General features: G+C 39.7%; 1 protein-coding gene across 2 annotated transcripts; it reads left to right on the plus strand.

Annotated features, from left to right (window-relative positions):
- Positions 1-3,222: 3,222 nt before the first annotated feature.
- Positions 3,223-14,532, plus strand: tnfrsf11b (tumor necrosis factor receptor superfamily, member 11b). 2 transcript variants are annotated; one of them, XM_079521725.1, is made up of 4 exons: positions 3,223-3,331; positions 11,957-12,320; positions 13,474-13,656; positions 14,132-14,532. In XM_079521725.1, the coding sequence occupies exons 1-4, from the start codon at positions 3,311-3,313 to the stop codon at positions 14,452-14,454; spliced, it is 891 nt and encodes a 296-aa protein (XP_079377851.1). In that variant the 5' UTR covers positions 3,223-3,310; the 3' UTR covers positions 14,455-14,532. The 2 variants fall into 2 exon arrangements, with proteins under 2 accessions (XP_079377851.1, XP_079377852.1); XM_079521726.1 differs by lacking the exon at positions 3,223-3,331 and adding an exon at positions 11,732-11,778.
- Positions 14,533-16,379: the final 1,847 nt, after the last annotated feature.

Below are 16,379 nucleotides of genomic sequence, written 5' to 3' on the forward strand. Positions count from 1 at the left end.
ACTGCTGCAACGTCTTTGCAGCTTCCACTAATTTCTGAGGGTAGTAGACGTTATTTGTACTGCAGCAGAAACTGTAGGCGCTCACTTCTTCTTAATGTGTGGCACCATTATTCAAAATTCGCCCTTATTCTCATTCAGAACGATGGGGCGGGGGAAAAACTTGAGATTATTTTGTGCATGCTGACTTTGTCCTCCAAGTGTCTTCAAATTTTCTTCAGTCATTTCAGAACGTCTTGCCTGTTTGAATGAACTTGATATGGTTTGTGTATATAGTATGTGTTTTTCCACTCTGACAATGTATGTACAGTATGAGAGCAGGACCTAGTGGCTTTTGTGTTGACTTGACCTTGTGTATTGTATTTATACAACTATGTGTGTCTTTACATCATTGTAAATTTGTATCATTTTTAGAATTAATTTCAATGATGTATTCGTTTTTTTTTTAGATGCTTGTGTCTTTAATGATGTCACCATACTTACTGAGCATCATCACAAACTGTCACCTCTTGGTAATATCAGACTTTGCCTTGTGATTGGTTGATCATGACCCAAATGTGTGTATATAAGAAGAGTAATCTAGTAAGAGAGTGGTGACACTAGCGTTGACTCCCATTGTAGAATGCGGAAGTGCTCATTCTATCTCAATGGGATAGTTCCAATGTTTGGAACTATTAGCCCATAGCACCCCGCTTTTCGGCGAGATCAAAGCGTGTCGCCACTCTCTTACTAGATTACTCTGTATATAAGTAACACTGTCAGACTACTGTATTATGCCTGAAAAATGTTGCCTTTCCTTAAATAAATGTGCTCCTCTGTGCAGTTCGACAGTGTGGGCGTAATTCATTTATTATTGATGTGCACGTGTTTGCCTACGCACATGCTCTTAAGCTTTTATACTAGGGGCTCCATCTTGCGCCACCCCTTACCCCTTATCCCTAATCTTATTTGCCATTTTTTACTATTTTAAAACATTTAAAAATAATTCAACTATAGCCAATCTACATCGACACGTTGTTAGCTTGCAGATCGGCTATTTGTACCATTTTAAAATGTTTTAGAATAGTAAAAAATGGCAAATAAGTTTAGGGATAAGGGGTAAGGGGTGGGCCGGGTGGCGCAAGATATAGGGCTAGGTCAGGTGTGTGAAGATTCTTCTCCCACCTGAAAACTATTTTCTATTACTATTACAGAATAGAGATTGTACCTTTCAACAATAAGTGTTTTTTTATGAATATGGTGTGTTTATGAAGCTGTTTTTAATGTGGAAGACATTAAATGATTCGAAATGTACATTCTTGTAAATGGTTTTAAATTGGTTTTGGCTTTTGGCTGATGAAGATGCACTTAGAAATGATAAAATATCCCCTTTTCCTTGTAGCCTATTTTTGTGCTCCAATGCTATGCTTTCTAACAAACCTCTGAAGTTTCTCCTTGCTTTAAACCACTTTAGCCCTATGTCATACTACAAGTCACATCGTGCCTGCATGAAGATGCACATGTTCAAAATGGTAGGAAACCACACAATCTTGGCGACACAATTGAAGCTATTGCTATTTAATCAGTGCTACTCTTGTACTCTGCACTGCATTACATGTTGCTACATGGAGAGGTTCAAATAAACACTGCACTTCTTTCCAAGACAAGAGATTGCATCACTCTTTGAAGTAATTCGATGAAAGCATAATATTGTCCCTTGCCAGACTAAACAAAGCGATAACAATAGCTAAGCAGGAAAGCTAATCTTCTGATGTTCTAATAAAGAATACATTAAAACTCTTACACTAACAATAGAATGTTTGGCTCTAGCAGATTCATCAGGTTTAGCAATTTACTGTAAGTAAGCCTTGCAGAGCTGGAGCCAATTGCCTGTTTTTGTACTTTCCCATGATTTAGTACATACGTAAGTACCCTACGTGACACTACTTGATGCTGACTGCCAAGCAGGGAGGCCTTGGGTCCTATTTACATAGTCTTAGATATGTCCCGGCCAGGGATCGAATCCTGACCTGACCTTATACCTCAGAGCGGAAGAAAACAAGACCAGATCAGAAAAACATGTTTTCATTTATTTTTCTTAAATTATTATTTAACAAAGGCCATAATCATTCAAAGACATGTATTATTCATAAGCCTGTACACCTGGCTCTCGTCTACTAATTGTATAATGCATTCATTCTATCAAACTTCCAGCTTAGTTTGCCTCACAGTGCTTGATGAATCTGATAGCTGGAATTTCCCTATATAGCCTAGCTTGAATCCCTTCGGGAAATGTGTCCAGTACAGAACATTTCAACCAATAGTTTTGACGGTCCTATATGCGTAAGCCAAGGTATGACCATATATGGGCATAGCGGTCGGATCTGTGGCTCTGGACAACCGGATCTCCATAATATGGATATGCCTATGGGCGTGTCTGGTTCGTTGAGCGGCGCCAGCGTGCCCCCCGTGACGTCATGTGGCAGCCAAGTCTATGGCAAAATACATAGTGACGTATTGGGTGCCACAGTACACTGACGTAGTGGCACCCAAGTCTATGAACCTTTTATGGAACTTGATGACTTTATCCTCATACATTACTTCACACAAGTGTGATTTGTTTTATAGTTATGTCTGAGTCATATAGTGACGGGCCACGATGCATCGGTCCCTCCGCCGCCAACCCATTGGCCAATTTTAATATAGGATACTGTTTATTCATAAGCTGGTCCACCTGGCTCTCATTGACTACAATGCATTGCATCGAACAACTGGCTGCTGTTTTCCTCCTAATGATGAATGAATCTGCATCTGCCAGATGGAATTGTTAGACAGATGACCTTACTCTTTTTGAGTGGTGTAAACCACTCCTACAACTGGCTTTTGTGTGCAGAAAAAATGAGCATGGTTGCTATGTTCAAAATAATTTCTGACGTAATGAAATCACACCCGGGTGAACTGGATGACCGTAGCAACCATGCTCATTTTTTCTGCACAAAAAAAGCCAGTTGTGAAATCACATCCGGGTCTGATTTCATTACGTCAGATCAGAGCTGATCAGGCTATATAATACCTTACCTTATATAATACCTCACATTACGTCAGACCACAGCTGATCATGCTATATAAAACCTTACACCACTCAGTTCACACAGGTGTGATTTTTATAAAACACCTTGGAATCAGCTGGGAAGTGTCAGAGTCCTCCAGCAGGTGTCCCCACTTGATTAATTAAGACCTGTCACAAGCCTACCACAGCACAGCCCTTCAAGGCAAAGGGATCTTTTGTGGCAGAATAAGATGGACAAATTAACTCTTGAGGATTTTACTGTGCATGCAGCCCAGGATGAGAGAGGTAAGAATGTAAATAATACCAAATAAGGCCATAGCCTACTGTATGCCTTTATTGGTGCATTGAAAATCACACCTGTGTGAAGTGAGCGGGGCCCCCGCAACATCCAGAAACCCAGGAACGCTCCCAGGGACCCCGCGTCCGAAACGGTCGAGAAATGACAGAGTTACAGCTTGTGTTGCAGCTTTCCTTGCTAGGACACGTACAGGGACGCGTAGACATATATACACACATAGCTGTGAGACGGTAAGATGAGATCATTAAAGCCTTCAGTACACAATGAGTTAATTGTTGCTGTTGTTGTAATGTGATGTGCTGTCAACGCATGGGGGATTATGAAAGGTTTATTTTGACAGTACTGTCACTGTTGGTGGTCCAGGTAGGCTAGAATTCCCAAACTCAAAGATAATTCTTGCAAAAAAAAGAAGAAAAGAAAAAAAGAGTAACAGGCCTTGTTGACTATTAAATTAACTTGATTAGATGATTTGGTAAAAATAATGTCATTTTAAATGTTGTTTAATGTTTATATTTCCGTAAATAAAACCTTAATTTCAAAGTAGGTGAAGATGGACAGTCAATGAGAATTGCACTTAAATGTAAACGTTTATTTTTTTTAAAGATTTGTTTTAGGCTTTTCTGCCTTTAGTGAAGATGGACAGAGAGAAGGGGAGAGACATTCAGCAAAGATTGTCATGAACGGGACTCGTACATGCGACGCTCTGTCAGGCCAAGGCCTATAAGTGGCATGTGCCTGGACCACTAGGCCAGCAGGCGCCGGGTGCCCCCCTTTTATATTTTTATAGAGGTTGTTTTTGTTGTATGGTTCCACGGTCAATATTGGTAGCTGAAGGACAGTAACATTTGGCAACTAGAAAAAGTGCCCTTCTGGGCACAGGTCTCCACCAGGAGGATAGGAGTGTGTGTGATGTTTGGCAAAATGTTTAGGAGTAATATAAACATGAAACAGCTCACCCATTTCTGCCCTACTGTAGTGTGTGTGTGTGTGTGTGTGTGTGTGTGTGTGTGTGTGTGTGTGTGTGTGTGTGTGTGTGTGTGTGTGTGTGTGTGTGTGTGTGTGTGTGTGTGTGTGTGTGTGTGTGTGTGTGACGCGACTTGGAGAGCGCCACCATGACGCTGATTTGAAAACTGTCAAGTGGCATTTCTTCCTCAGCATAGTGGGAATATGCATGCACAGTTTCACCGCAATTGGACGCTGCGTTGAGGAGTTGTGGCGATTTGTACAAAACAGGTACAAAGCGGGCTACTCCTGAAAACTTTAGAAGCCAATCGTAGCCAATCAGGATGGATTATGAGAAATCAAACAAACCTGTCTTGATCACATGACTATGGCGAGCATGTGTACCAATTTGCGTGAAATTTGGATAAAATCTGAAGGAGTAATATTAGAAAATGTGTTTTACATATGTCGGCCTCCTGGTGGCACTATAAAGATCAGATGTGAAAGATTCCAGGCAAAGGTTTTTCCTTGGCCTCTAGGGAGTGTGTATACAAAGTTTAACACAGATCCGTGCAGATAGAGGTAAAAACACTAATTGGCCAGTTATAGCGCCACCATGAGGCTGAGTTGAAAATGTTCCAGTGGCGGACGGACGGACACAATAATAGCAGGTCTACAAGCTTACAAGAGATTATAGATGGGGGTAAAAGTATATGGTATAAGTTAAAGCTCTATATAAAACATGACATTTTCAGGTGGGTTGACAAGTGACAACTGCAACCAATCAGGATAGAGTACCCATTTATAGTGTTCCAGTTTAAAATGTATTTGTGTCATCACTTCTAATTTCACTTCCCAGTATTATATATTAGTTCAATCTCCTGACTCTGTTAAAATGGTATCCTGACCTTAAAATGTATTAGTTTACTAAAGCGAGACAGGGAGACTCCTGTTACTGAACAAAAACACTAACAATGATTATCATCAGAAAATAGACAGATTTAAACACTTTAAAATTGCTTACGGCTGCTGGCTGCCTGTACCTCTTTTTGTTTGACGAGTGTAAAAGCATAAGAATAAAAAATAAAGCATAAGCTTGTGTTATAAAGGGTATGTGCATACATAAAGTGAGTGGCAAATCGAGTGGCAAAGTGAGTGGCAAAGTGAGTATTACGTCGTTTGACGTTGTTTAATGCAATCAGTTAGGACTTTTCTGTTTGGATGTATGGGCTGTCAATGACAGAAAGTAGAGTGTGCCTTGTGTTATTCCATTACTGCATTGAGAGTAGTTATGTGAGTAGTCACAATCACAACTACTTACAGTGCGGTCATTCAAGATGTCTTGTGTGACATACGGTATTCGACGGTCAAAGAGCCAGACAAAACATTCAGAAACACGACAGTCACAATGACTGTTCATAAACAAGGGAAAGGAACAATACATCTCACTGGACCTAAACCTGTGGGAAACTTTCAATATTGTGGTTTCCCGCAAAAGACAACGCTGTGCATGACAAAGTAATCCCTATGCCTACAGTGCGGTTCAAAATGGGTCATTGGCTTGTTTATTCAGGTGAAGTCAGGGAAATACCACTTCATTATAGAAAACCTCTGAGCTCCCTCTTAGAAAGTCAGTCATGCGCACAATGCTTTCTCTGTAGATTTCTTCTTTCTCCGATTAGTGAATGACTTGAATACCTAACAGCATTACTACTTTCAGTTCTATTTCACTTTTGCTTGTGGCCTTTGTAGATAGAGTGGCATGACTGCCCCTGTCTGTTCAGTGGCCTTGAGCATGGTGTGTGTCCGCCATGGTGTGTGTCCGCCCTGATACTGTGTAGGTCGGGTTTCGATCCCCGGTCAAGTCATACCAAAGACTCTGGACAATGGGACCCATGCAGTGCCTCCCTGCTTGGCACTCAGCAAGGAGGTTTACTAGTATATCATGTCCAAGGGGTGTACTTGTACATCAAGCTGCCACACGCTACAGAAACAGGAGATAGGATCCTGCCCGTCAGTAGGAATCAAGACATTGTTTTGTTTGATGTGATGTGTTACTCCGCTTCTTGGATAATGTGACTCCAACCAACTACCTAAAGTAGCTACCTCACGAGTTTATGCAAACTAAAATAACTGTTCATTCAAAAACTACTATACTAACTCAATACTAGGATATGCATGTACATGTGAGATCTTTAGTTAATATTTTTGCAGTGATTATACTGTAATTGAGTATGAAACCATTATATTATGGTTGTTTATTTAGCTCTGTAAGCAAATTAACATTTCCTTTTCACATCATAGGTTTACAGGTGAAAGAGATTAAAATAGTTTTTCATACAGGCTTCAAATTTTTTGTCTTCTGTAATGTAAATTAAATTAGTATATTACTGTATATTGTCAAGCTTGCTGGTCACATTCAGGTGATGCTCAATGTTAATCCTCCTCGATTGTAGCTCTGCTTTTGACACTGTACTCAGCAGCACCAATACATTTTAGTAACTTACCACAGGTTTGTCATGACGTAAAGGAACATTTCCCCATGTTTTGTGTATCTCTTTTGCTGAAAGGAGGGTTTCATCAGTTTAAGATGCTTTGATTTTCTCTTCATTTTCTAAGAGATCCACTGTGTCCTTTATTGATAGGACACAGTGGAGATAGACACGCTGTCACCCACATGCGCCCATTATGTGGCGGCCAGCGGGGGCCCCAACTTTGGCCTTTGATTTGACACCAAAATGGACCATAGAGCTAACACACTTTATCTAAAGAGATGCAATGTAAACCAACCAACCTTGTGTTTACATTGTGAGGCTGAATGGAGTGGAATAAAACTAACACACAGATTTATGAGCAATTAACCTCCATTCACATTCACAGAAGGAACTGTGAAGCTGTATTTTTGGTTATTGAGATGCAGTCAAGACTGAAACACCCTTTGTTCATTTGGACATTTACATCAACAGTATTATTCAATCTCTTGGGAAGATACGTAAACAACTGTTAGGTTTCTTCCACCACACAGAGATGTTTACCACAGCTGAGATGTTTAGATGGTAATGACTTTGCTGCTATGGTGTGAGTGAATATGTTTTTAACCACAAAAAAACATGTTGACCAGGCATCTATTCTTTCCCCCTCCTATTTTCCGCTCAAATCATGTCATGTTATGAGCTTGTAGAGCGGCTATTTTAACCTATGTTCTCATATTTTGACAAATATGACATCCCCTGAATAGGGACGCTACGGTTTAAAAAATTGATACCAACATACAATGAATGATTGCATCCTCATGGCTCCCTTACTCTCCACTTCTCATTATTGTTTTGCTTTTAATAGAGGATAAGCAAGTGTAACGAGGGCCACCCATCACCATCTTCATTCTACAAATAGAACCGACAATCAACTTAGAAGATTGTGGTTGTGGAGATGGAACAAAGGTTTTCTCATGCCCAAACATAGCATGGAACAATTTAGTGAACGTAAAAAAAGAACTCGCCTCAAAGAAGACAAAAAAGGCCTGAGTTACAACTGTTTTTTCCCTCCATCCACAGCGGATCTCTGACCTAGTTTGAACCATAGCACCCAACTAAAGGGCCTCTTTAAAAATAAAGGTTCACATATAAGTGTATTTCTCAACTCCAGTTTAACCTACTAATGGCACTTTATTTCATAATACTATAATTATTATAAAATATAATTTCTGTATTGTATACTTTTAAATACAGAAATAACCAAAAAATAACTAGTTCATATGTGTTCATGGATATGTGTTCAAGATCTGTTAAAACGCAGTGCAAAACTGCATTCTGAATTGATGTTGCTGTAGGATTATTCAATCTGATTGCATTGAAATCTGATAGAAAATGGTCCCATATTAATGGCAATAAATGGGAGTGGAGAGCTTGTGCATGGTATTTTTGCCGAATGTTCACCCCAGAATAGGGACGCTATAGGGTTCATGTGGTTATAAATCACACCCGTGTGAGTGGTTGCACCACTCAAAAAAAAAAGAAAAAAGAAAAAAAAAAATGGGCCTATACATTGGGGATTATATCTTTCATGTACCAGTAGAGGGCACTGAGAACAAACATTACGGCCTAAGTTGACTGTAGGCGCTGCAGTTCTGCCCCCTTTCACAACAGGCCCAGGAAATAATTCCCCATTCATTTTCCCCTATAGACATTTCAAAAAGTATTTATTTTATCTGTAAGCCTCGAACAAAGACAACTCGGATCGTGACAAATCATGACAACAAACAAAAAAAATTGGGCCGAACAAATAATTGGTTGCAACACTTTTTGTTGTTTTTTTTCTTTGTAATTATATAATTTGTTCGGCCCCAAAAACTTTTTTTTGTTTGTTGTCATGATTTGTCACGATCCGAGTTGGCTTTGTTCGAGGCTTACAGATCTTTAAATAAATACTTTTTGAAATGTCTGTGGGAAAATGCATGGGGAATTATTTCCTGGGCCTGTCGTCGTCATGAAAGGGGGCTGTGACGCATAGACCTGATAATAAGTTAAGTTCTGAAATAGCATGGGCTGGTATATGATACAATATGCCAACATATTAGTGTCCGACCGATATATTGGCCACTGATATATCATCACCCTCATGCCCTCATTGCCCTATTTGGTCATAATGGGTCATATCGTATTGGTGAAAATGCATGTTGGATGCAAATGCATATACAAATGCATACAAATGGAACCAAATTGACCCTGATGGGTCCTTTTGGTTCCATTTGTACACCCTCAGAGTAAAACTAACAGTGCATGTAGTCCCAGAGAGCGAAATAGTATCAAATGGGGGTCTGTGGCTAATGTGGGTACATTTAAATGTATTTATTGAAATGTCAGCACAACAATTTACTGACACTACTTAGTTACTCCAAACTGCTCTTGGAGTGAAAAGTTAAAATTATAGATTATAAGTCTTGAATAAAGATATTAGTTTAAGAACGCAGCTGTCTGTACTACTGTCACTGTGACTGTACCTGATCATATCATATCATTGCAAAATCTTTGCACAATCCATACAGAAAAAGGCCTATTTTCATTCCAACTAAAGAATTCACTATATCGATTGCATATTGGTTATCTGTGATTATCTCCTCTCTAAAATCGGTTATCGGTATCGGTCACAAAAATCCCTATAGGTTGGACACTACAACATATATACCAATACAAGGCCACATTGTATGCCTAACAGACTTGTAGAATAATGAGAGAAGCTCGACTTCGGCATATAGGTTATGTTTTTACTTCCTCCATCCATCAGCCCATTTAGCCTATTATTCTGCTCCTCAAGTGTTTCCTGCTTCTCTGTTCGATTAAGATGACCTAAGATATACAGTATACTGAGTATAGGCTATATACTGCATACCCAAATGTATATATAGCATATGAGTATAGAGCTCCGAAGTCTGACGTCACTTTCAGTAGAGGTCGTCAATCTCCAGGTTCATGTATTTGTTTATTTGCATTGAGATCCCCAAACGGCGATTTTAGGTCGCTTCATATAAGAACTGTGTTTGAAAAATAAACCGACCACCTCGGCGTTTCTGTCAGGGGAGTGGCTGTGCGTCGTTAATGATGTTCATTCATATTTGATACAGCCAGTTTCTAGAGAAAATGGAATTAATGTGACCACAAAAGCCTTGAAACTACATATGAATGCAATGTCGCTGAGCATATACGTCACCCCCAGCTGTCAACATATTGCGTTCCTGAGATTCCTCGTTGACGTAAGCTCAGCTGGTGGTGACTCGACTCGTACTAACCACGATACATTATATATCAATAAAATAAAAATAAAAATAAACGTAATTAACGTTCAGTTTCTGTTGTGCGACGGGCTGCGGGCAGAAGCAGCCTACCCGGAAATGTAGTCTCTGGGTTGTTTGGCTCGTTTCTAACGCTTATTTTGTTACTCTTTGGGTATATTTGTACATTTCCACCTTCAGTCGATGCTTCATATCCATATGAGTGAAAAGGCCCGGGTGATCGGTTTATTTTTCAAACACAGTTCTTATATGAGGCGATCTAAAATCCCCCTATGGAGAGTACAATGCTTATAAAAAGATACATGAACCATGGCGCTCACTGCCCTCTACTGGTAGTAGAGGGCAGTGACGTCAGGACTTCGGTGCTCTATAGGCTATATACTGCATACCCGAATGTATATATAGCATAGCCTAAACTTCTCACAATCTCAGTGGGGTGCAAAGGGGGATTGAATTGCAGTTCCTTTTTGTAATCTTTTCTATCCACCTGGCACATATACAAATGTCATTATTCCTACAGACTAGGGGCAGTCAATGAACCATGCCTCTGTCTAGAGCTACGAAGCGAAAGAGAAATAGGACTGTCTGAAACTAGTAATGCTGTCAGTGATTCAAGTCATTATCCACAGAGAATGCATTGTGTGCATGACTCTAACAGAGGGGATATATGGGACTTTCTATTTGAGTGGTGTTTCCCTGACTTCACCTGAATACACAAGCCAATAATGAACCAGACAGTATATTACTTTGTCATACAGTGTATGATACCAATACAATTGCTGAAACACATTTGTTTCATAAGGATCAAAATGTGATGCCATTTGACATAGTACTGTCACAGTTGACTGAGATCAACGTGGATCATGCCACACTGTTATTATAACCTGTCTTTTTCTATTGTCCAGATTTCTGTAATGCCTATAATTAACGGTTGTATATAGGCCTAAACTAAATTCAATCCAGCACCATGGACAGCTCATTATATTTTTACTTGTAATGCAGAAATAAACATCCATGAAATATAGAATAAACCAATAATTTATCAATTTACAAATTGGACCAGAGTTTGGGGAAATATTATTATGGCATCCCGAAACCCAAATCATCAGCAGATCCATTTCAATTTTGTCCATAAAACATATTTTATATTTTTTCAGAAAGCTTATAGAATGAGCAAATACAGCTGGTACTTTTATACATATCATGTGGGAGTGTCCCACAATCAAAGGTTTCTGGTAACTATATAACCCGGCCCGGGTTATATAGTTAGTATATAGTATATCTGTATTACATAAACATAGTCCCTGTTGTCCATCTCTACAACGTCGATCCACGCGTCACTACTTGGGCATTTTGCCACGGAAGATCAGGAGAGGCAAACGCCGCACTCCACTGACTGGTGTGACAACATGGAAATGGAATGGTAGCCTAGTGTGTCATGATGATGCTATTAATTTGGTTATTGCGTACATAGATGACGATCAGTGGTATCATGGTGTTTTTTTTTACTGGTATCACGGAGTTTTAATGATGTCACGTGCACGCGCGCGTGACGATAACTATTTGTATTCGTTACGCCGATAAATAGAGAGAGCACTGCCACTACCCCGACCATCCTTTAAACAACCAACGGATGCTACAGAAGGGTAACCTAGGCTACAGTAGGCTACATCATTGGAGCTCCAGTGAACGCACTCTAATATGGTAGGTGAATCGATCCACTCGCCTCGTATCCCTGTTTGAAATATTAGTGGAACACTCGCGAGATGTAATCTATTAGATCGACCATATAGCCTACAAATAAAGTAACCCATAGCCTAGGTGCACCGCCTCCAAATAAGTTTGAAAACGAACAGGCTTGTGTTTGTCTCTTACTTTTTAGTTGTTGGTGTTGTTAGTGATGCTGTTGAAGGCGGCGTGCAGCGTCGAGAGCCGGATGACCTTCCAGAACAAAGGGCTGGTGTGTGACCAGTGTCCCCCGGGGACATACCTCCGGGCATCCTGCACGGCCACCAAGGAGAGCGACTGCGCGCGGTGCCCGCCGGGCTCCTTCACGGAGCTGTGGAACCACATCGACAAGTGTCTCCGCTGCGGCATGTGCGAACACAACCAGGAGGTGAAGCTGCAGTGCACCGCCGATCGCAATTGCGAATGCCAGTGCAAAGAGGGTTACTTCTTGAAGAAGAAATATGACATCTGCGTCAGGCACAGCGATTGCCCCACTGGACATGGAGTGTTGTCTAAAGGTATGGCCTGCACGTTTGGCAACTCGTCGTTGGTCCATTTTTAATGATCTTTGCCATGCCATATATAAATAAAGGCTTTTTCACTTGACTGGAACAGAGTGCCTTGGACCCCCTTTTCATGTTTGAACCCTCGCCAACGAGCACCTGTTTTCAGTTCACAACAAAGGAGTCGGACCACGGCAGCGCTTCTTTCCTCTATTCATCATCGTAGCCTACTTTCTTTGTTCATATTCTCTCTCTTTTTTTTTATGAGATATGTGATCAAGCCTATACACGTCTTGGACAGGTGCGTGTGCGCAATTACGCATGCCAAACCAGAACGGAAACCTAAATACAGGCTTTCACTGATTCAGTTATGGCGGTCCCTGTTGTAAACAAGGCTGTGAAATACAAATTTCAATCAATCAATCAATCAAAAGTCTAGGAGTTAACACACGTTGCCAAAAGAAAAAGCAAGGGAGAGCCATTCATATTTAAGGACTAAATAAGGAAGTATAAATCAGGAGTATAAATCAGGCTTAAAAAATTATAATAGAAAACGAATCATATATAGGCATTTAAATTACATTAAAAAAAAATATATATATATATTGGCGCATCATATACTGTATAGCCTATAATATTTTCCATCATAATTAACAATAACCATGGTGCTCTCAAATGAGACTTGTTGGACAGATCTGATGGAGGGGTTTAAATGGTCTGTCTGTCTGTCTGTCTGTCTGTCTGTCTGTCTGTCTGTCTGTCTGTCTGTCTGTCTGTCTGTCTGTGTCACACAGACACACAGACTCTCTCTCTCTCTCTCTCTCTCTCTTTGGAAAATGTGCTTACAAACCACAAGCATTGTCATAAATGGTTATACATGTAGGTAATGTTGGCACATTGTTGTCATGTTTTCAAACTCTGCTTGGGTAGTAATCTGGGGGCAGTATCTGTGTCTGATGTGTTGGTATAGTGGGCAGGTATAGAAGTGTAGCTCGGTTTTCACCTCATCTCTCTCTCTCTCTCTCTCTCTCTCTCTCTCTCTCTCTCTCTCTCTCTCTCTCTCTATATATATATATATATATATATATATATACACACAAACACTTTGCAATGTTTTGTTACAGTTGGGCTCATTAACACTAACAGATCAACCCATGCTAAATTCCAGGTACCTCTGGACAGGACACTGTGTGTGAAGTATGTTCCAGTGGGTTCTACTCAGACAGCGTCTCTGCCCGTCATAACTGCTCGGCTCATACAGACTGTGATGCCAGTGGACAGCGTCTGGTACTGAAAGGCTCCACTTGGCACGACAATGTGTGCGCAACGTGTGAGGAGCTCAACACTCAAGGTAAAAAAATGAATACATAATAATAATATAATTTAAAAATAAAAATATAAAGAAAAAAGCCTTATGAACTGGGGGAAACAGTATTTGATGGACTTATTTTGTTGGCAAAAACGTTTCCTTGTTGCTCCTCAATACAGCCTCTTTGCCTTTTAAAGTCTTACTGTAAACAAGTAAATCCATGGCTATGTTGAGTGTCCTGCCTTTCTTTCTTTTTGACCTGGCATTTGGTGCCCCCCCCCAGCTTAGTGCAGGCTGTGCAGCCCCTGAGTCTAGAGCCTGTGCATCGTCCCCTGCCCATAGCCCAGTGCCTTTTGAATCTTCACTTCTTCCCAGCTGTCTGCCTTCTTCTTCCTTGATTCCACTTGCCAATTTTTGCATAATTTGAAAGAAAATATGTGGCCAAAGGAAATGTATGGTTTTTGTTTGTACAATTCCAGACCAGCACTGATTATTTCTGTCTATTCTCTTCTAATAGATGGAGCTGACTACCTCAGAAAATTCCTCCCCACCTTTTTCCTCCACCAGAACATGCAAGTCAAGCGACTTCGCCGGCTGGCCTTGAAGCTCACGGCCAAAGACGGCAAAGAACAGTTGCGTGAAAACGTCATGAGGACTCACCGCAGTGATCTTTATGAGCTGATAAATAGTTGGGTCCATAATGCAGGTACACATGAACTTCGACAGCTCTCTGAAAAACTCAGAACCATAGGTGCAGCTGTACCTGCCACCAAACTGGAGAGAAAACTGACACGAATAGATGCTGCAAAGACCCAGCTGTGTCATCAACTCTCTAGTTAAGTTTACTTGAACCTTGTAGGTCGGCTATTTTTTGGCAAAAAGATTTGGAGTAGAATCTGTAGATGGAAAAAGCAGTCCAAGTACAGCTCTGTTTTACTATAAGACTAGAGGGTTTAAGTGGTTAAAGCCAGTTGCTTGCCTTGAATAATCAGTGGTGTAATTTAATTAGACTGTAATTAGGCCTTCTCCTATAGTCCATCTCTCTGCCCTTGGTTTCCTGTGTCTCTACACCCCCCTGTCTGAAATAAAGAGTAGAACATGCCAAAAATGAATAAATATGCTGCCCTATTTCAAGATGCACTATTTCACAAGGGCTTTCCTGACACTCCATTTAGCAAGAAATAAATCATACATGAAGGTTGATACATTTCATACACACATTCAATATTGTGTCCATCCACACTGTGAAAGAATTAACCATGCATACAAAATACATTTTACACCAATCATTGTGTAGTCTTCAACTGCTGGATATGTACTTTTGGAGCGAAACTTGTTTCTAACTCTTCCTCAGTGATTTAATTTATAATTTATTTCTTGTATTTTGTTTACATTCCCTGTTAGGCATATTTATTATTTAGCCAATTACGTTTTTGAGCCACAAGGTATATGTTTGACAATTCTTGTGAAGTCATTTTGCTATGTTGTCATTATAGGTAAATTTTTCTAATAAAAAAATATTTTTGAGAAAATGTTTCACTGGCATATTTTTCACAATGGTCATTTCCACACATGTGTTGTCTGGCGGTGACCACTTCTCAAAATACTACAACATATAATTTTAGTGTTTGCTCCTACACTTGGAATTGGAACAGTTCTACAGGTATGTGTAATGACCATCTATGTACCTAAAATGCAAATGCAAAAATGCTTCAAAAGCAAGTTATTTTTTGCAGTATGACTTAAAAGCTTGTGTGCCAGAAATGTGATAGTGGCTGCTTTGGGATGTGGTAACATGGTGCAGCTGTCATTATAAGAGTCCCTTTTTAGAGGATGCTTTTATCCAAATCATTTTTATATGGCAAACGTGTTTGCCATATGTACTGTATATAACTTTGAGCTCACTGAGAATTACTGCCAAAGGAAATGTTTTGCCACACTGATATTCACAAAACGTCCAGTTACTGTATTTCAAACACTTAACTGTAGTGTAGCACTGTAATGTAATGTAATTCAATAAAGTTTTAATTGAATTGTCATTAGTTGAGCAAGTTGTATAACTCTAAGATCAGTGGTGGAAAGTAACTACATTTACTCAAGTACCGTACTTAAGTACATAAGGTAAATAAGCACTTTTTACTTTACTGGAGTATTTCCAATTCCCAATACATCTCGGATCCAAATATTGTACTTTTACTCCACTACATACATTAACCATTTCATTTTGGCCATTTGAAAATAGACGATCTACATTGTAGATTCTACAAGCTCTCAATGCGTTGCGATGAGACGCATTGTGAGCTTGTAGATAGGCTATTTTCAAAAGCTTTTTATACATTATACATTTTGAAATGGGACATTCTGCATAATTAGTACTTTTACTTTTGGTACTTTAAGTACATTTTCATGCCAATATTTTTGTACTTTTACACAAGTACATTTTGAATTCCAGACTTCTACTTGTAACAGTATTTCTACATTGCAGAATTGATACTTTTACATAATTAAATATTGTGAGTACTTTTTCCACCGCTGTCAAAGATCCATGCAAGCTGTTCAATGAATGCCTTGGAACATACATTATCTGCATTCTCTGAATAATACACATTTTAAACCCAATCTTGTTTTCAATACGTACTTGCATATTGTTGTGACAAACATGAAGCACTTTATTTTAAATAAAACATGAATGCATTATACATCATCATCATCATCATGACCCAGTAGCCTAAGATCATCTCTGAATGTGTGTGCAACGTGGCCCA

Source organism: Electrona antarctica, assembly GCF_951216825.1.
Source record: "Electrona antarctica genome assembly, chromosome: 15".
In the NCBI taxonomy this organism is placed as follows: Eukaryota; Metazoa; Chordata; class Actinopteri; order Myctophiformes; family Myctophidae; genus Electrona; species Electrona antarctica.

What these genes read in the sequence shown, in the direction of transcription:
- tnfrsf11b (XM_079521725.1), top strand. Translation starts at nt 3,311, where the DNA reads ATGCAGCCCAGGATGAGAGAG. An exon ending in TGCAGCCCAGGATGAGAGAG is followed by an intron (nt 3,332 to 11,956) that starts GTAAGAATGTAA and finishes CTTACTTTTTAG; the next exon opens with TTGTTGGTGTTGTTAGTGAT. An exon ending in TGAGGAGCTCAACACTCAAG is followed by an intron (nt 13,657 to 14,131) that starts GTAAAAAAATGA and finishes CTCTTCTAATAG; the next exon opens with ATGGAGCTGACTACCTCAGA.